This window comes from Chanodichthys erythropterus, chromosome 7, assembly GCF_024489055.1.
Source record: "Chanodichthys erythropterus isolate Z2021 chromosome 7, ASM2448905v1, whole genome shotgun sequence".
NCBI classification, from domain to species: domain Eukaryota; kingdom Metazoa; phylum Chordata; class Actinopteri; order Cypriniformes; family Xenocyprididae; genus Chanodichthys; species Chanodichthys erythropterus.
The window spans coordinates 14,090,852-14,112,451 of record NC_090227.1 but is presented as its reverse complement, the minus strand read 5'-3'; the positions used below and the strand labels follow the sequence as shown (position 1 = coordinate 14,112,451).

The window sequence follows — 21,600 nt, the reverse complement described above, 5'->3', positions numbered from 1 at the left end:
GGCGCGAGCGGCGAGATCGCCCTCAGTGAAGAAGGCGACCCGCGAGCGCAGGGAAGCGAGACTCATACACTCGCAGTGCGGGCATGAGTCTCCAGCGAGCGCGCCGTCTGCGTGGGGCTTGCCCAGGCAAGCGACACACTCGCTGTGTCCATCGTCGTCGTGCAGGGGGGCCCTGCAAGTACCACATGAGTGGCGGGGCATCGTGAGACGCCGCTGCCGTGAAAACGGCAATTGGGTGGCTCTTTTAGAGCGGCGAGGGCCGCGGAAGCTCTTAAAGCGGTGAAAACCGCTGGAAATCGCTCTTTTAGGAGCGGCGTTTAAGCCGCGGATGAAGCTCTCAGGCGGCGCGCCGGATGGCGGCAGGGGACGCACAGGAAGCGGCCGGAAGCGGGAAGCGGGAGGCGGCGGCTCGGCGACGGCGCTAGAAGCTGCAGTCCGCGAGGGCGCCGGCGCTTTCTTCCACCGGCGAGTCCAGGCGAGTCCGCTGCGGGAGCCTCTTCAGACGGCGGCGAGAGCAGAAGGCGGCGAGCTTCTTCGGCTTCAGGCGGAGATCAGCGAAGAGAAGTAGATGTCGTCGCTGAAGGAGAAAACACTGAAATCCTATGGCGAAACGCCTGCTTATATAGCCCTATACCCCGCCCATTTCGGCGGGAATATTCGCGCGCTTTGTCGCCATAGGCCGCGCAGCTATGCCGCGCCGCCATTGGTTCAACAACTTGTCTATGAGTGAACCAATGACGGTGCAGTTACACTGCGTTATTGAAAAAGGCTTCAGCAGCGGGGAAAAAGGGAGACCTTTCCCCATACGCAGTACGAGTGAAGTATCGAAAGGGAAGCCAAGGTTTGGGTTAATCAACCAAGAGTTCAGGTTATAAATGAGGGTCGGTTAACTTTGCTTTCGGTAATACCCCCCAGAGATGTCAAGAGGGAGGATAAGTTATTTTGATTAAATATTACGCGGGCACATTATTATATATATATATATATATATATGGGTGGTTGACATAAGCCTGAAAAACTTTTTTTTTTTTTTTTTTTTAAACTTCAAATATTAGGCATAAAAAATATTGAGTTGTGTTGTACTGACTCTAGAATTTTCAAAAATAGTTGTGGTTTTTTAGATTTTGTATTGGCAATTGGATTTATTCACCAATTTGTTGCATTTGTGCCTAAAATTGTCATATGGTGTGACAAAAGTTATTCTATATAAAATAAAAATGAGATATACTCTCCCTACGTAACTAACTTCACCATAAACCTTTATCATTACTATCTTCAGATTTAATATTTTTTTTTGGTGCAGATCCAATATATTTTGTATTATTTTTTAAACCATCATGCAAAGTAAGACATACCTCTTCAGCCTTTCCAGATATTTTAGATTCATTCTGACAAACTCTGTTATAAATCTAACAAAATGCCTGTGACTCTTGCTGATACTATTTCTCTTTTGCTCCATTGACATTTTTATGATTTATAACAAAAAAGTAATTTTATTGTCACAATTCTGATTGTCACACCAAATGATATAGTGTCACACTATATGACGAACTGAAAAAAAGTGTATTTTATATGCATTCATCATTCAATTAATTCAATTAACATTAATATAGGACTAAAAATCATGAAACTTACTATCATCATTTTAAAACTTTTAAGATTTTATTTATGAAATATGAGTAAATCAAACTCCATCTCATGTCAAGAAACTTCAACATGAACATTAGAGGACAGTGTGTGTTATTAACTGTTAAATAGTAAAAAATATCAATTTACAATTAGCCGAATGTTTTAGATTGAAAATTCATAGACTATTATAGTATTAGTAAAAACGGATACCCATGGGATAATAACAGATTCACATGGGATCTTTAAACAGTGGAAGCTGAAAAGGTATAAAGAGAAGAAACAGGAAAACAAGGCATTCAGTGTGCACTCCCTTCCTCCTTCAAGAGATGAGAAAATGATAGAGATATGGAGAGACACATAAAAGATACAGAAAAGAAAAAAGAATTGAATTGAGTCTTTCCCTGTATTTTTGTGTCCTCTCTTTACTTGACATTTCTGCCTGACAAACAAAAAATTGCATCTTTTAATATGCAAAGTATGGCAAACATGGTTAAACATTTAAATTAAGTATACATTTGAAAAGCAACACATTAAAGGGTTAGTTCACCCAAAAATGAAAATTCTGTCATTAATTACTCACCCTCATGCCGTTCCACACCCGTAAGACCTTCATTCATCTTCAGAACACAAATTAAGATATTTTTGATGAAATCCAATGGCTCAGTGAGGCCTGCATTGCCAGCAAAGTCACCGAACCTCTCAAGATCCATAAAGGTACCCAAAACATATTTAAAACAGTTCATGTGACTACAGTGGATCAACCTTAATGCTATGAAGCGACGAGAATACTTTTTATGTGACAAAAATAACAAAATAAAGACTTTTCAACAATTAGTAATTAGTAATAGCCTGGACAGTCACACCATACGACAATTTTGATGTTTAGATCAAAATTTGAAGTATTGGTCTTCATACACCAACTAAAGCTATGGTACGCTGTAGTAATATCTTGTTAGAGGAACAACATAAGGATATAAATTAAAAAAAAAAAAAAAATACCCATTTTCTTTAGTAAATGACATTATGGACAGGTAGAACTGTACGTCATGTCATCCACCCATATATTTTTTATTTATTTATTTAATTTATATATATATATATATATATATACACACATATATACACACACTTATAAATTTATAATAAATACTGCAATATTTAAAGTTAAAAATAAGAATTTTGATTTCATGGTGACTGCTAAAAATATATATTTAAAAATAAAAATACTGCACAAGTATGCATACAAACAAAACGAGAACACGATCACTTTGATACATATTTGGATTTTATTTATGATATACAACCTTAAGAGGAAGCAATCTTCCAAATCATTCAGAGGTAAAAGGTGGACAAATGATAAATACAGACTTATCCGTTTATTGGATGATTGGTTAGAAGCGGTGGGCCTGGTCCAACAGATCAACATGTACAGAACAATTTATTTCTTCCAAGCATTGTTTTCATAGTCCCATTTGGCTGAAAAGCCCTCAACAGGGTTGATCCTCATATCCAACATCCTCTGGACCTCCTTCTGCTTGTATTCGGGGTCAAAGGTATGTGGGACATCTCCATAAACTAAACAGAAGACAAAAGGTCATACAATCATTTGACATTTCCACCTTCAATAACTATACAAGTGTGGTCCTGGATGAGATGATCAGCAATACTTTATGAGGCATGATAAAGTCAATCAAAAACTTACCATACTTTCTCTGCCACAGCACAACAAGGCCAGTGAAACCAATGAAAAAGAAAATTCCTGCAACTACTGATTTCCACTCTCCTGATCCCTTATCCATTTCAGCGAAGCTCTCTTTGAAGCTGATACGATACACTGAAATAAAAATAAAGTAATTAACATATTAAAACAGAAACTCAGAATCAACAGAAAAGTCTCCAGGAATACTTGTATCACATACATGCAATCTTTTCCTCTTTGGACAGCACAGCCCAGGATCCCTTCTCTTTTTCCTTCAGAGACTTCTGCTCAGGACTCAGCTGCTGCACAAACTTGATGTCAGGAAGAGGGCTCTCCCGACGGTCAAAGTATGCTGGGAGTGTGTAGTCCTCAACCTTAGCAACTCCTGAGAGGAAAATTAGAACTTATATATATATATATATATATATATATATATATATATAACACTGTGTGCATAATTATTAGGCAAGTTGATTTTCTGATCTTTTTTTTTTCCAAGCACATTTTACCAATTCCAATCCACATCAATCTTAATTACTATTAATATTGTTTTTAATAATTAATAAGTGATATATAATTGTTCATGAAGGCTGGAAATGAAAACTGCCTTATATTCAGGTGTGCAGAATTATTAGGCAGGTTCCCTTTACAGGCAAAATGAGCCAAAGAAAGAGATTTAACTCAGACTGAAAAGTCCAAAACGATTAAATGCTCATGAGAAGGACGCAATACTAATGCAATACTAGAAATTGCAAAGTTAAAGCATTACCAAGGGACAGAAAACTGCTCATTGGGTCAGTGGGGTCATACAAAAACAGGTGGAAAAGAAAAGTCACGTTAACTGCAAAAAATTTAAGAATTAAGGTGAAGAATTAAGTGTGAAACCATCAGGAACCTTTTAGTCTCCAGTGCCACCATTTTCCAGAACTGAAACCTACCTGGAGTCTCCCGAAGTGCAAGGTGTCAGGATCTCAGAGACTTAGGTTAGCTAAAGAATCCTAAAAAAAAAATGACCCGCACTTAAGAGTCACAAACTGAAGTGTTATAAAATACATGAAGACTGGGTTTTTATAGGCCTTATAGACAGACAGCTTGAGAGTGACTCTTGAAGGACCAGCACCACATCCTCTTGTACCACTGTTTGAAGAATTCATCTTCCAGAATCTGGCAGTAAGGTGTGGAAGATCATTTTTAGTCCATCTCTGCAAGACGGACATTTCAGGATAAGAGATGGACTAAAAGTGAACTCCCACACCTTACTGCCAGATTCTGGAAGATTAATTCTTCAAACAGTAGTACAAGAGGATGTGGTAATGGTCCTTCAAGAGTCACTCTCAAGCTGTCTGTCTATAAGGCATGTCTATAACATGCGTCTTTTCTTTTCCACCTGTTTTTGTATGAACCCGCTGACCCAATGAGCATTTTGCTGTCCCTTGGTCATGCTTTAACTTTGCAATTTCTAGTACTGCATTAGTATTGTATCCGTCTCATGAGCATTTAATAATTTTTGACTTTTCAGTCCGAGTTAAATCTCTTTTTTGGCTCATTTTGCCCATAAAAGAAAACCTGCCTAATAATTCTGCACACCTGAATATAAGGCATTTTTCATTTCCAGCCTTCATGAACAATTATATATCACTTATAAATTATTAAAAACAATATTAATAGTAGTTATTAAGATTGATGTGGCTTGAAATTGGTAAAATGTGCTTGGAAAAAAAATATAATCAGAAAATCAACTTGCCTAATAATTCTGCACACAGTGTATAATATATATATATATAAATAACAATATTGCCAAAAGTTTTGGGATGCCTGCCTTTTCGTGCACATGAACTTTAATGACATCTCATTCTTAATCCGTAGGGTTTAAAGGGTATATTGCAGGTTAGAGCTTTAGTGATTCAATGTATAGAAAAGTAATGTATGAAATAGATTTTCTTGAAAAAACACGCATGAATACGCTACACAGGCTTCTGGAGTCGTTTTTTGTGAGAAAATTTTACTTCCGCATCTGAAAAATGCCAAATCGGACGTGACGTCACTGAAGGGACCGTGATCAATATAAACTATAGGAAAACAATGGATTGCAATGACAGTTCGGACACTGAGGAAACTGTAAATGCTTATTTATACTCGTATAACCAATCACAGCTATACAATTAGCCTGCTATGTGGTCTATGTATTATTATTAGACAGAATAATGGTCAAAAGAGACAAATTGAGCTGTTGTGTGAGGAGAAGCAGTGGAGAACAGGACAGAGACCGGTGTTAACTTCTAGATATAACGTTAGGTAACGACATGTGCTCAGATCACAATATTGTACAGATTATTATCACGAATCAGGCAATAGCAAAGCTATTGGTCATCTAGGAGTAACTGATTACTAATAACAGAAACGAATAAACTTTGATCAAGCGTATGTCACACGCATTAATATCCGTCCACACTAACGTTACGTGATATAGCCGTTTCTCATCATGACTGATTTGGTAGTTAGCAAATGTAATAATCAAACACAAAACTTAAAATGTGCACTGTAAGTCTTCATCGAGCTTCATCTCTGACGGATCTGTGATCATGTCTCCCGCCGGCGGCCAAACATATAGTGTTACTGCATGTTTCATGTTATCCTTTATTCATTAATTCTGTGTTATGAGTTTATTCTGTGCCCATTCACTGATAGTCTGAGGATGTATATGACGCCGTGATTGTGTAGTTGTGTGAACTTTAATGTATATATAAGTTTACATGGCATGCATGAAATTGGAGTATTTACATTACCAGCACAACATTCAAAACTGTTGTGTGTAAGTGTGAGACTGTATGCATGTGTACATAATTTGTATTCATCAGTGTTGAAATTGATTCAAGTAAAAACGGTGAAGCAGCATAGCTTGTGTAAGTTTATTCATTTAATATAATAATTTACAGAAGTATTACAATGTTGAACTCCATCATATCGCCAGGATGATAATGCTCCAGTCTAAAATGAACGTGTTTTTTGACGCAGATGCAGAAGTGAAGTCCCGTCTCTTCACCTGCACAAAACAAACCCCGGCACAGAAGATAGCAGCGTAGTTTTTCTTGTTAGTAAACCTCTGTACTCAATGTCCTGACAGACTGAAGTTTTTGCAACCTCCGCAAACACAATTTACCATTACGATTATAAATAGAATACAAAAACTACCGAAAACACACTGATTCACGGCCACTGTTCCTAAATACCAATATATTCTGCACTGAATCAACACAGAGCTCTACAAACATCTCTCTGTAGTGACGTAAAATGACACGACGCTGAAAAAAAAAGAAGAAAAAAAAAAAAAAAAAAAAAAACGTTTACAGAGGCCGTCACTTTATCTACTAAATTAATGCCCTTATGTCTCGCAAAACATTTTTAAACCCTGCAGTACCTTTTTATATGGTATTTTTGTACAAGGTTATACATTCATCTAAAAAAAAAAAAAAAAAAAAAAAAAAAAAAATTTTAAACCTGCAATATGCACTTTAATATGGAGTTGGCCCACTCTTTGCAGCTATAACAGCCTCAACTCTTCTAGGAAGGCTTTCCACAAGGTTTTGGAGTGTGTTTATGGGAATTTTTGACCATTCTTCTAGAAGCACATTTGTGAGGTCAGGCAGTGATTTTGGCGAGAAGGCCTTGCTCCTTGCAGTCTCCACCCTAATTCATCCCAAAGAGTTCCTTTCAGGCCTTAAAAATATTCTTGTTTGCCGTAACCCGACCGACCCTGTCAATTTAGGACCGACTCAAATTTTTTTTTTTTTTTTGCTTTAAGTCCGACCGACTTGCCGGTTGTAAATTTGCGTTAAGACCGACCAATTTTTTTTTTTTTACTCTTCAAACAACTAATACAAAAGCAATAAAATAATATTAATTATATTTTAGTAAGTGCGTTCGCTTCGTCTCAACCCGTTGAGAGACGAGACGTGCTGACAGAAAATTATTACATGCTTGTGATAGCCTAACGTTACGTATATTTCTCTGATTTCTTCAAGCCGTCGTATTTACCATGTTTACTATGGTAATAGCACACATAGTCTTGGTGATCAGAATCCACATCGGATCACAAACATAAGTTATTTAAAACACTTGCTGCTGTCTAAAAAGTAAGTTGAGCTAAAATGATTTTAAAAGTCTTTAATGCTGGTGTTAGCTGATAACCTACATGTAATCATCGGCGCCTCCGTCTCCACACACAGATAAACTCCGCCTTTGCTCGTACCCACTCCCTCCTCAAGCCCGAGCTGGCCCGCTTTGGACCAATGTATTCGGCGGGCCGAAAAACCCGTGCCGTTGGCCATGAGGAAGCCCCGATGAGGCACGATCCATCCCCGGAAGTGACAGTGGAAACGCGACTGGCCCTGGAACGCACTGGCATGCCCGCTTTAGGCCCGACAGTGGAAACACGAGATACCCCTCGCATGCACCATAACATGTTGACAGCGCATGCGTGTCATATGTACGGTGTTCATATTAGGACTTCCTCACACCTCGGTCATACAACGAAAAGGCGTCATGCCTGACTAAAAGGCTTCAATCATCGGACAAAACGGCATCGCGCCTCAGACTTAAAGGCTTCAGGTCTCAGGAAAAACGACGTCAGGTCTCGTACAATTAGGCATTGAACTAAGCAGCCTCAGACCAAAAGGCTTCAGACGAAAAGGCATCAGACTAAAAGGCATAATTTTTTTTTTTTTGTTTGTATAGCCTAACTTTCTGTTGGCTTTTATCCCATCATGTTGTCCTTCAGTTGTCTTTTTCTTTACTGTTACTATTCCCAAATTAATTTAAGGTGTGTATGTGTGCATGTTAATTATGTAGAATCTATCTGTTGATGGTATTCATGTGAATAAGAAAAGAAAAGAACAGAAAAGAACATGCCGATTTTCACATTGGTCTGCAGAAAAACAGCAACGGGCTGAATGAAAATGTAAATGTGACTCTTCCAACCAGATAGTGGTATTCTGATTTTATTGTAATCTTATGCATTCCATTTTTATTTTTATGTATTTGTTTCCTTTTTATGTAAAGCACTTTGAATTACCATTGTGTATGAAATGTGCTAAATAAATAAAATCGCCTTGCCTAATCGATTCTCTGACAGTAGGTGACGCTGGAACAGCAGAAATAAAGCCGTTTCCTTGGTAACCTACGTACACAAAGCAGCTTAACTTATAACTACGCATTCAAATAGCTCAAATGAACCATGGTTTTACTACAAATAAAACAAAATGGTTATTGTAGTTAACCATGGTAACCACAAATTGACCATGGTTTTGCTATACTATAGTTTAAGGTATTTGTAGTAAAATTATTGTTATACAAATAGCCTATCCAAAAAAATAAAAAAAAATAAAAATAGTTAACACTTTTAACCATGGTTAATTTTCGTATGTGTTCGCAATGCAAGCTAGTTGCAATGTGTTATTTTGCTAACTTTTTATAGCCTACATGCAAACTAGTGAATAATCCAAATTTACAAAATAATCTCAGTGGGATATGTTTTATACAACTCAGTGTAATATTTAACTGAAAACTGCGTGCACGTGACATCACATTGAGGCGGGGCAATTCGCTTCTTTCTAAGTCCATTTCGTCTGATGCCTTTGAGTTTGATGCCTTTTAGTCTGAGGCCGTTTCGTCTGAAGCCTTTTGGTCTGAGGCTGTTTACTTCGATGCCTAATTGTATGAGACCAGACACCTGACGTTGTTTTTCCTGAGACCTGAAGCCTTTCAGTCTGAGGCGCGATGCCGTTTTGTCCGATGATTGAAGGCTTTTAGTCTGAGGCATGACGCCTTTTCGTTGTATGACTGAGGTGTGAGGAAGTCCTAATATGAACACCGTACATATGAGTTACGCGTTATTGTCACGTGTTTTGACGTCGTGGGTGACATTCCACGTCCTTAAAACGCATGCGAAAACTTGGCACAAGTTAATATGTAAAAATTTTGAAAACGACAAAGAAATAATAAAAGAAAGAGCTTTATTGGCAAGTGTGCTTGCACACACAAGGAATTTTACTTGGTGCTGAAGCTTCCAGTTCACATATACAATACAAATACAACAAGAACATAGTAATAAAAATTCTAATAATAAAAAATAAAATAAAAAAAAAAAAAACAGAGCGGCAAAACTGAGTACACATATCCATTGTTTTGAACATGCCATCTGAGGTAAAATTATATAATGAGGAATTACGGATGTGTGTGTCTATAGTATTTTATTTAAAAGGTTATTTCCACATTCTGTTGCACTTCACTGTGTATATTGCAATATTACTGTAAACATTAATGGCACCTTATATACTTATTTTAATAGTTCCTCTGTCATGGTTGTTTATTTTTGTGTACTATATTTTTGGACAGTTTGTTGCTTTGGCAATACTGCATGTAAAACATTTATGCTAATGAAGTAGTTAGAAGTTAAACTGACTACATAAAGTATATTTTCAGTCTCTACCAACTAAACCAAAAAAATAATCAAACTGATAACAGTGATAAACAAAGCATATCTCTCTTTTACAATTATAATTACAGAATTATGAATTAATTACACATACAGATTATCACACATTATATTTTTTTTATATTATGTATGTGTGCGGGTATTATATATATATATATATATATATATATATATATATGTAATATTTATATGTAAATGATATAAATGATATATAAATACATACACATAAATTATATAATATATCTACATCTCTATATATCTATCCAATCCATCCATCCATCTATCCAATCCATCCATCCATCTATCCAATCCATCCATCCATCCATCTATCCAATCCATCCAATCCATCCATATATCTATATATCTATATATCTATATCTATATATATTATATATATCACATGAAAATTCCTTCAAATCTTCTGAAATTCCCCTCCATCATTAAAAAAAACACTCCCCTTCTGCCATCACCAACATACCCAGGTGGGCAGTCCTTGGACAGAAAAAGAGAAGAGTAGAGAGAGCTGGTATTGGTTTCACTTTATTTCTTGAACAGCACAAATAACACTGTTTTGAAAATAATTCTACTCTTATTTTTACTTTTCAATTTAGAGGTGATGAAAACCCCCCTGACTGTTGATTACTTGACCAAGGTAAGTACAGTATAAACTCCTATCAATCTATCAGTTTCCTTTTTTAGTATATCTTACAGTGGGGATCGAAAGTTTGGGAACCCCTTTCAGAAACTGTGAAAATGTGAATTTTTAACAAAACAAGAGAGATCATACAAAATGCATGTTATTTTTTGTTTAGTACTGTCCTGAGTAAGATATTTTACATAAAAGATGTTTAAATATAGTCCACAAGACAAACAATAGCTGAATTTATTAAAATAACCCCGTTCAAATGTTTGGGAACCCTTGGATCTCAATACTGTGTGTGGTCACCTGATGATACATGACTGTTTTTTTGTTTTGTGATGGTTGTTCATGAGTCTCTTGTTTGTTCTGAGCAGTTAAACTGAGCTCTGTTCTTCAGAAAAATCCTCCAGCTCCTGCAGATTCATCAGTTTTCCACCATCTTTTGCATATTTGAACCCTTTCCAGCAGTGACTGTAGGATTTTGAGATTCATCTTTTCACACTGAGGACAATTGAGGGACTCAAACTCAACTATTAAAAAAGGTTCAAACATTCACTGATGCTCCAGAAGGAAACACAATGCATTGAGAGCCGGGGGGTGAAAACTTTTGAACAGGCTGAAGATGTCCACATTTTTCTTATTTTGTTGAAATATAATTTTTTTCATTTAGTACTGCCCTTCGGAAGCAACAGAAGATTCTTGCATGTTTCCCAGAAGAAAAATTAAGTACAATTTACCTTGATCTTCAAATTCAAAAAGTTTTCACCCCCCGACTCTTAATGCATTGTGTTTCCTTCTGGAGCATCAGTGAATGTTTGAACCTTTTTTAATAGTTGAGTTTGAGTCCCTCAGTTGTCCTCAGTGTGAAAAGATGAATCTCAAAATCCTACAGTCACTGCTGGAAAGGGTTCAAATATGCAAAAATGTTCAGAAAAATCCTTCAGCTCCTGCAGATTCATCAGTTTTCGAAGAACAGAGCTCAGTTTAACTGCTCAGGACAAACAAGAGACTCATGAACAACCATCACAAAACAAAAAAACAGTCATGGATCATCAGGTGACCACACACAGTATTGAGATCCAAGGGTTCCCAAACTTTTGAACGGGGTTATTTTAATAAATTCAGCTATTGTTTGTCTTGTGGACTATATTTAAACATCTTTTATGTAAAATATCTTACTCAGGACAGTACTAAACAAAAAATAACATGCATTTTGTATGATCTCTCTTGTTTTGTTAAAAATTCACATTTTCACAGTTTCTGAAAGGGGTTCCCAAACTTTCGATCCCCACTGTAAGATATACTAAAAATGGAAACTGATAGATTGATAGGAGTTTATACTGTACTTACCTTGGTCAAGTAATCAACAGTCAGGGGGGTTTTCATCACCTCTAAATTGAAAAGTAAAAATAAGAGTAGAATTATTTTCAAAACAGTGTTATTTGTGCTGTTCAAGAAATAAAGTGAAACCAATACCAGCTCTCTCTACTCTTCTCTTTTTCTGTTCAAGGACTGCCCACCTGGGTATGTTGGTGATGGCAGAAGGGGAGTCCTGCGAGGATTTTATTCAGTTAAGGAAGTTGAGGGCTATTGCTCTGTTGACTTTTTTTAATGATGGAGGGGAATTTCAGAAGATTTGAAGGAATTTTCATGTGAGATATATATATATATATAAAATATTTATATGTAAATGATATATAAATACATACACATAAATATAATATCTCTCTCTCTCTCTCTAATATATATATATATATATAATACCCGCACACAAAAGAAAGTTATCACTGTTATCAGTTTGATTATTTTTTTGGTTTAGTTGGTAGAGACTGAAAATATACTTTAGTCAGTTTAACTTCTAACTACTTCATTAGCATAAATGTTTTACATGCAGTATTGCCAAAGCGACAGAAACTGTCCAAAAATATAGTACACAAAAATAAACAACCATGACAGAGGAACTATTAAAATAAGTATATAAAGGTGCCATTACCTTACGCGCATGCGCGGTGACACAAACGTGACGTCATTGGCGCGCATGCATATTACATACAAGACGATACGTCATTCTTTGCGCATGCGCGATAACATACGTGACGTCAAAATACGTGACGTCATCGCGCTACAGTCTGCAGCGAGGAGTATTTGGGAAACGGGCGGTTCATGATGGCGCTCTAGCAACATGTGAGTTGATGTGCTCTGCAAACTCAGATGGTGAAATTGACTTTAGTGCTGTCAGAATAGGATTATATCACTTTCTTTTAACTTTTATAGCAAGCTGTAGACAAATGTCCTACTAGTAAAGAGTGACACAATGGGCAAGTCCGAAAAAAGAAAAACAAAGAGCCCTTCGCAAACTAATGCTAATCCTGTTATCAAATCCAATCATGAAACGCTGCAAGCCTCTAATAAACTTGCGATAGAGAATCTGCATAATTACGTCAAGACAGACTTGGATGCAATATCTGACGAATTCATGTTGTGTGAGGAAGAATTTCCAGCACTTTTAGACACGCCATGTAAATCTCCTGCCGCCAAACAACGAAAGACTGAGAGATCTGATATTGCTGACGTACTTTCACAACTTGGAGCACTTTCTCAATTAATAAACACTCGGTCAGATTCCCTGGAGAAAATAATAGGAGAAAATACACGCGCGATTACTAACATGAAGGAGGTAATAAATGAAAATACCAAGCAAATCACAAGTGTCAAGGAAGCTATCGAATTCATGAGCGAGGAAGTTAATTGTCTGAAAAGCAAGTACGGAGCAGTGGAGTCCAAGGTGAGCAAAATGGAGCAGACTACCTTTGAGCAAGAGAGAAGATTATCACATCTGGAAAGTTACTCGCGACGATGGAATTTAAGAATTTATGGAGTTCCAGAAAAGGAGAAAGAAGAAGTTCGTCTGCAGGTTATCCATTTGTGTCAGCGACTCCTGCCAGAGGACAAGGACACACTTCCGACTGCCATTGACATTGTACACCGGCTTGGTCGCAAGCAACCGAACAAAACTAGAGGAATTATTGTTCAATTTGCCTCCCGGCTCTTCCGCGACGCAGTGTGGCGTGCAGCAAAGGAGTCTACTTTTCTCAGGGAAAATGGCCTGAAAATATCTGAGGATTTATCTCCTGCAGATAAAGAGAGGAGGAACAAGTTATGGCCGGCAGTAGAAAAAGCAAGACAAAATAACAAGCGTGCTTACTTTATTGGAGGTAGGGCGTTTGTAGAAGGGATCGAAATATTCCCTCCAGCCTGAAACTTCATGCAGCTGACCACTATGTACTGAAACAGTGGGCTAACGAAAGTCTATATTATCTCGAGATTGTTGCCTTTAAGTTTTTTTTTGTTTGTTTTTTTTTTTCCCTTAAAAGAAGACAAAGAAAAAATAATTTAGTTGGTATTTTGAAGGAATATTTTACTGCCATCCTAAGTTATAATTGTTTATATTATTATAAAAATATAAATACTAATGAGTACAGTTATTTTGCTATTTTTCCCCTTATGACTAAAGGCAGTCTAATCTCGGGAACTTGTTTTTGTTACTATCATTCCTTATGGAAAAAACAAGGACTTTGGTTCTGTTATTATATTGACTGTATTGTAGCGTATGCACACGTATCAGGATAATCAATAAACTTCGGAGTTTTCAGAACGCTTTTAACCTGATGAACTTTGTTTCTTAAATCACTAAATCGGCTCCGAACTGTCTACTAAAGATGAGCCCACTTGACACCTTTGTGGCCCTCCGAGGTAACACAGCAGGCCCAGTTTCCTTGCTCTTAGGACATCAAAGGGGCCCCTCATGTGGACTACGGGCCAGATCCACATTCCAGCACCCACACACACAAAAAACACACACAGACACACATACAGAAACACACAAACAAACTTTTAACTGTATGTATATTATATATATATTATATATATAATATATATTATATATATATATATAATATATAATATATATATATATACTACCGCTATGCTGAAATATATATTTCATATATTTTAGGGCCTATGCATGTTTCCTAGTGTTTAAATGAGTGTATTTGTGCTAGTGTGCATTTTAATGATATAATTTTGTCTGTAAACCATAACTTCTCTCTTATGCCTTTCTGACCTATCGAGTTTGATCTCGTTTCAAAGCTCCGGACTCGAGCTATTCATTGAGACATGTCACCAAACGGACAAATGCATTTTTCTAGGTGTTTAATGATACTGTGAAGAACACACTCCTTTTGGGGATCTGATCTGGTAGTCATAAATCATTGGATTAAGTCGTGAGGCCAAACAATGGGAAAGCTTTCCCGCCAACTTTGCACCCATGTTATTGGCTACCCCACCTCAAGGAGGTGTGTCGGCTTATCTGTCATAAAAGCAAAGACGCACAATTTCTTGTGTGTTCTCTCCCGATTGTCTCACGAGCATCTCGTGCACGTTTTTCCCGGACCTCTCCGGTGACCACGCGCTGCCATCGCGCTCAGCTTCGGGATCGCCATCTTCCAGCGAAACTCAGTCTCGTCCTCAGTTCAAACCTTCCCGCTGAACGGAGGAAGCCAACGAACTGCACCAGCGCTAACCTGAAATTCGACACACGCAACCAATGCAAGTATACTGCCGTTTCTCAATCTTAGATGATGAAACTGATTTCCGTGCTGGCTTAGGACTGGTTGTGAGTTTGCTACTTGCCTTCTCGCTTTCCTTCTCTACTTCTATTCTTGTACATAGGTGTGTATTTTCTTGTATATATATTTAGATGTATAACCTCTGTATTCGTAGTTTGCATATATTAAAACGTTATTCATGCTCGATTGTTCTGTTTGTTCTTTCAGCTGAAAACCAAGTCACTTTAACATTTTTCGATCGCTTTATGCTTTTATGTTATAATAGCAGGTTATTTTCATGGCCAGATAATAACTCTGTTTATAATATTCTGTGAGGGACTTAGTTTGCTGGACAAACGAACAGTTTCTCTAAATAATTATTGAACCAGAACTAATCATATATGTAATTGATTATAATTCGTTGTAATTGATTCACGATATATGTTTAATTCCCCATTGGGTCGATATATGAATCATAATTTATTCATAACCTTATGAATTATTATATTCATATTTCATTCATAAATTGATTAATAACCGCTACATTTCGTTACAGTATTTACACTATAGAAATAAGAAATTTGAATTTTCAAGTTAAGATTTAGGTTCTATGGATGTTGACATTTAAATTCTGAATTGCACTACTTCATTTGTAATAATAGAGTATGCTGTTCTCATCATTTTGCGTGTATAGTTAACACATTTTCAGAGACCAGTTCAATCTACTTTTAGTAGGCTATTCTTTCTCCTTTATGTCTCTATCTATTCTTTCTTTTAACACTAGAGGGTTAAGAAACATTACAAAAAGGAAAGCAATTTTTTTGTTTCTTAAACAATTTAAATCTGACTTTTATTTTCTGCAAGAATGCCACTCAACCAAAGAGGATTATGTTTTCTGGAGATCTCAGTGGGGATCTGATTTATGGATGGCTCATGGAACAAGTAACTCAGCTGGTGTTTGTATCCTTAAAAACCATTTTGATGGGAAGATTATATGCTCTGATTGTGATCCAGGTGGACGTTATATCTATCTTGTTTTGGAAATTTCGAATGTAACAATTATTATTGTTAACATTTATGGTTTTAATCAACAAAAAGATAATGAAAATCTTATTGATCAAGTAGAAGAACATGTGTTGAATTTGCTAGCCATATATCCAAACTCTTTTTTAGTTTTTGGAGGGGATTTTAATGTGGCTTTGAATAACGTTTTAGACAGATGGCCTCCAAAATTTCCAGATAATTCAAGTTTGTAATTAAAGAGGTTTATGCAACGATTTTCATTACTTGACAGTTGCAGAGAAACTCATCACTCTCAAAAAATATTTACTTGGAATAATAATACTCTTTCAAATCAATCTTGTATCGATATGTGGCTTATCTCTAGAGATTTAAAGAATGTATCTTCTGATATTATTCTATCACCGCTCTGATCACAAATGCATCTATATGCATTCCTCTTTCAGATACTGCTAATTTACAAAGAACTACCTCATATTGGAAGTTGAATGCTTCATTGCTCAAGTACAATGAAGTAAAGGATAAAATTAATTTCATAATCACCAATTATTGGGAAAAAGTTAATAAGGAAAACAATTTTTGCAGTAATTGGGAATTGGCGAAATATGAAATTGGTAAATTCTTGCGTACTTTTAGCAGCAAATTGACTAAAAAGAAAAAAAATGAAGAGAGTATTAATATCTAAAATCTCAAATCTTTTATCTAATATGGTTTTGTCTGATGCTGAAAAGGTTGAGCTTGCTCATCATCAAAACGCATTAGATGAGTTTTATAAACAAAAAGCTGAGGGAGCTTTTGTTAGATCACGGAAAAGATGGATTGAGGAAGGTGAGCAAAACTCTTATTTTTTTAGACTAGAAAGACAACAAATGAAGAAAAATCTGATTGGAAAGCTTATAATTGATGGATCTCTCTGTGAAGACCAAAAGGCTATTGCCAATTTCTGTGCCAAATTTTATCATGATTTATATACATCTAAATTTAACAAACAGCATGCTCATGATTTTTTTGAGTCATTTTTTTTCTTTTAATCAGTTAAGTTACAATGATCAAGCCATTTGTGATTCTCCCATTACTTTAAAAGAAATTGATGAAGCAATTAAATCTTTAAAAAATCAATAAATCCCCTGGTACAGACGGTCTTACGTCAGAATTCTATCATGTGTTCAGTAAAGCCATTGCCCCTTTTTTGTTTTTAACGTTTTTAAGGAAAGCATAAATAAATCTTCTCTCCCACCTACACTATGCCAAGGGCTGATCACTTTAATTCCTAAGCCAAATAAAAATATCACTTTATTAGATAACTGGCGTCCAATAAAGTTATTAAACAATGATTATAAAATAATTGCTTTAGTATTAGCCAAAAGATTAAAAGTATTACATTCTATTATTGATGAAACAATCTGGCTTTATGCCAAATAGACACATATCTAATAATATAAGATTGATATTAGACATTTTAGATTATTCTGATATAATTCAGAATGACAGTTTCATCTTTTTCTTAGATTATTATAAAGCCTTTGATACTTTAGAACATGGTTTTTTATTTCAAGCACTTAAAAAAAATTGGCTTTGGTGATTATTTCTGTAAGATGGTTAAAATGCTATATGTAAATGGAAATAGCTCAATTAAATTAAAAAACAGAACTTCGCCCAGGTTTTCTCTAAATCGTGGTGTTCGTCAAGGATGCCCAGTGTCTCCTTATCTGTTTTTAATTGCAGTACAATTTCTTAATTTACATATTAAAAGGAGCAATCTAAAAGGTATCACTGTCGGAAATACAGAATTAACCATCAGTCAATTAGCTGATGACACAGCATTGTTTTTAGAAGACTCCTCTCAAATTTCGTAGCATTAAATATCCTTCAATCATTCTCTAAAGCTTCTGGTCTAAACCTTAACATTGATAAATGTGAATTATTTCCCATTAAAAGTTGTAATGTCTCTTCAATCTGTGGCATAGCTGTTAAAAGCACTGTTAAATATCTTGGTATAGAAATAACTAAAGAAAAAAATAGATGTGCAACAAACTTTAATCCGATTATTGAAAAAAACAAAGAAAAAACTTAATTGCTGGCTTCAAAGAGATTTATCTATTAAAGGAAGAGTTTTGCTCACTAAGGCCGAAGGTCTTTCACGCCTCTCTTATGCGGCCCAATCTCTCTATGTAGATAAGCCTACATGTAAACTGATAGAGCTCTAACAGATTTTGTCTGGAAAAACAAAAGCCATTATATGAAAAAGTCTGTTATCTTAAATTCCTACAACAAAGGTGGCCTAAATTTTATTGATTTTAATTCTTTAAATTACACCTTTCAAAATAAATTGGCTTCATCGATACTTGAAAAATCAAGATTCCATCTGGAATATCTTCCCTCAACAAGCTCTGTCATATATTGGAGGTATACGATTTTTATTGATGTGCAACTATAACTTGTCAAAAATTCCTATCAAACTTTCAAATTTCCACCAACAGGCACTTTTGGCATGGGCTTTAATATATAAACATAATTTCACTCCACATAAATTTATTTGGAACAATCAAAATATTTTATACAAAAACAGAACTTTATTTTTTGATCAGTGGTTTAATAATGGTTTACTTTTAGTCTGTCAGCTATTTAACAACAAAGGGTTACTAATGACTTACGCTGAATTTCTTTCAGAATACAATGTACCAGTTACTCCCAAAGAATTTGCCATAGTTATGGGAGCGATACCAACAGGAATCTGTATGCTTTTTAAGAATTATACTCACTCTACTACAATAAATACTACTTTCCCTGAGCCAATAGATACTCTTATAGGTAAAATATGTTTTTCAGGAAAAAAAGATAGAAACAAGAAAGTTAGATCCCTGTTTCTTGAAGATATTATCTCGATATCTCCTGCAATCTTTCACTGGAATAATTTATTTAAAAATTTAAATTGGAAAAAGATTGTCTTTACAACAAAAATATTTTCTTACCAATAAAGTAAAAGAAGTGTCTTTTAAAATAATAAATAAATTTTACCCTGCTAAATATTTTATGATTAAATATAAAAACAATATTGATACAAGGTGCTCATTTTGTCAAGTTCACACAGAAACTGTCTATCATCTATTTTGTTCATGTTTATATATATATATATATAACAACTATGGAAAGATATTGAAACATTTATTAAAGTTAATATCCAACAAGATATATCTGTAACTTTTAAAAATATTATTTTTGGCCACTTTGATTCTGATTCTAATAAAAACAAAGCTTGTTTTGTTATAAATTTAATTTATTTTCTTGGCAAATTCTATATCCATAAATGTAAATTCTCTAACAACAAAAAAATTCTTGTTTTTTTTGAAAGAATTTAAAATGTACCTTAACACTATTTCATCCTCTGTAAATAAGAAAGCAATAAAAACAATCTCAATTTGTAATGATTTTAATTTGAATACTCTAATTGAAATGTAAATTAATCTTACCCTCTTTTTCTTTTTCCTTTCCTCTACTAATTTTTTTCCCTCTTTTTTCTGTTTGCAAATGTCCTTTTTTTTTCTTCTGTATGTTCAGATGACATTGTATATACTGTTGATACATGTTGTATCCCATATACATAAATGTTTATCATTAATGTCATCTTTATAATGTTTGCAATAAAAAAATAAAAAAAAAAAGTTAAAAAAAAAAAAAAAAAAGTATTTGGGAAACACGGCTGCGCCCGAAGGCACAGGTTGAAAGACCCAGTCAGTGACGTCACGATATGCTAATTTGTTTAAATTCATACCTATGTAATCACCATCACCAAAATTGTACTGTTTTTTTTTTTACATTGAAACTTGAAAAAAATATAGACCGACCTACTGACCCTTTTTTTTTTTTTTTTTTTTGTTACTGCAAACCAAAATATTTGTATATATTATTTGTATTTGTATATGTATATATTATATATATATTATATATATATATATATATATATATATATATATATATATATATATATTATATATATATATATATATATATATATATATATATATATATATATATATATATATATATATATATATATATATATATTATATTATATTATATTTATATATATTTATATATATTTATATATATTTATATATATATATATATATATATATATATATATATATAATCTCCTCTTTTTAACAGATGAGGCGAGGGGAACTGTTTGCATGCAACCTTACCATGTCCACCACGAAGGCAGATGGAAGTGGATAAGGCCCGTTTACCAACAAGACGAAACACTCTGGTTGCCAACATTCTGCGTGAGAGCAAGACAAACAATTAATTAATGAGAAACTACTATTCTTTTTCGTTTCTAGAAAATTACAACTAAAAATAAACCACCATTAAATAACGTCTTTAAAAATTAAATTTAACAACAACAAAACACAGTATAACAGTAAAATTACAAGACATGGGATTTTAGTTACAATTACAAAATAACAAAAAATTACGTGATCATTAATTTAAAAAAATGTGGTCAATATTATGCATTAAGTATCTCCTAAAACCATATAAACAACGGTATATGATAATTATTCAAGTACTATTTTACCCTCGCTTTACTATGGTACAGAACAGCCATATCATTTATTGACATACCTTAAAAAGTCAGCACATAACGTTACTACAGAACCCGATTTATCATGACACCGGCTAACTAACATTACAAGGTCATATCTTTATTATAAGTTGTTAAACCAAAAAAAAACATAACATTTAACACTATGATGAACATAATAAATCGACGAACACCGTGGCTTTGTATCCTAAAATCTATTTTAATCTTTTTTTAACACCGTCCTTGATAGATTAGGACACATACCAGTCTACTGCTAATGCTAAAACACAGCATCAGTCACCATCCGCAGCAGCCTCAATGTCACTAAACACAATTTCAAACATACTCCATGCTCGACACACAAATCAAAATAAGCACGCTGTATTTAAACAACAAAGAAACCACGGCTATCAAGATAAATCCGCAAACATAATTTAATAAGTTTGTCTCACAGACCTTGCGCCTCCGTCCGTCGCTCGCCCAGGGAAGGATAAAGGAAGTGATTGACGCGAACAGGAAATAGATGGGCAGAGCATTATGCCTATGACTGACGGATTCTTCTTCTTCTCTTATTTTTATTGGCGGTTGGCAAACAACTTTCGGGTGCATTTACCGCTACCCACTGATCTGGAGTGTGGACTAATGCTCTATATACAAAACCAACTGTTAATAATAATAATAATAATAATAATTTTTATTTATATAGCGCCTTTCAACAACCAAGGTCGCTTAACAAAAATGGGTTAAGGAATAGGACAAAATAATCATCAACATAAAAGCACACCACGCAGTCACTTACAAGGTAAAGAGGTAGGCCTACAGAAAAAAAAAAAAAAAAAAATATTTACAGACTATGAGCAGAGGAATAATATTCAGAAAAATAATGTGTTTTTAAGAGATTTTTGAAAGAGAGAAGGGTGGATGCTTGAC

At 34.9% G+C, this 21,600-nt stretch overlaps 1 protein-coding gene across 1 annotated transcript; it reads right to left on the bottom strand.

The window, feature by feature from the left end:
• Positions 1 to 2,893: 2,893 nt before the first annotated feature.
• On the bottom strand, positions 2,894 to 21,202 carry cox4i1 (cytochrome c oxidase subunit 4I1). The gene is made up of 5 exons (XM_067389038.1): positions 21,127 to 21,202; positions 20,291 to 20,367; positions 3,549 to 3,713; positions 3,332 to 3,463; positions 2,894 to 3,204 (listed from the first exon to the last, which is right to left on the bottom strand). Exons 2-5 carry the CDS (start codon positions 20,364 to 20,366, stop codon positions 3,068 to 3,070), a joined length of 510 nt encoding a protein of 169 aa, XP_067245139.1. The 5' UTR covers position 20,367; positions 21,127 to 21,202; the 3' UTR covers positions 2,894 to 3,067.
• Between the last annotated feature and the right edge of the window lie 398 nt (positions 21,203 to 21,600).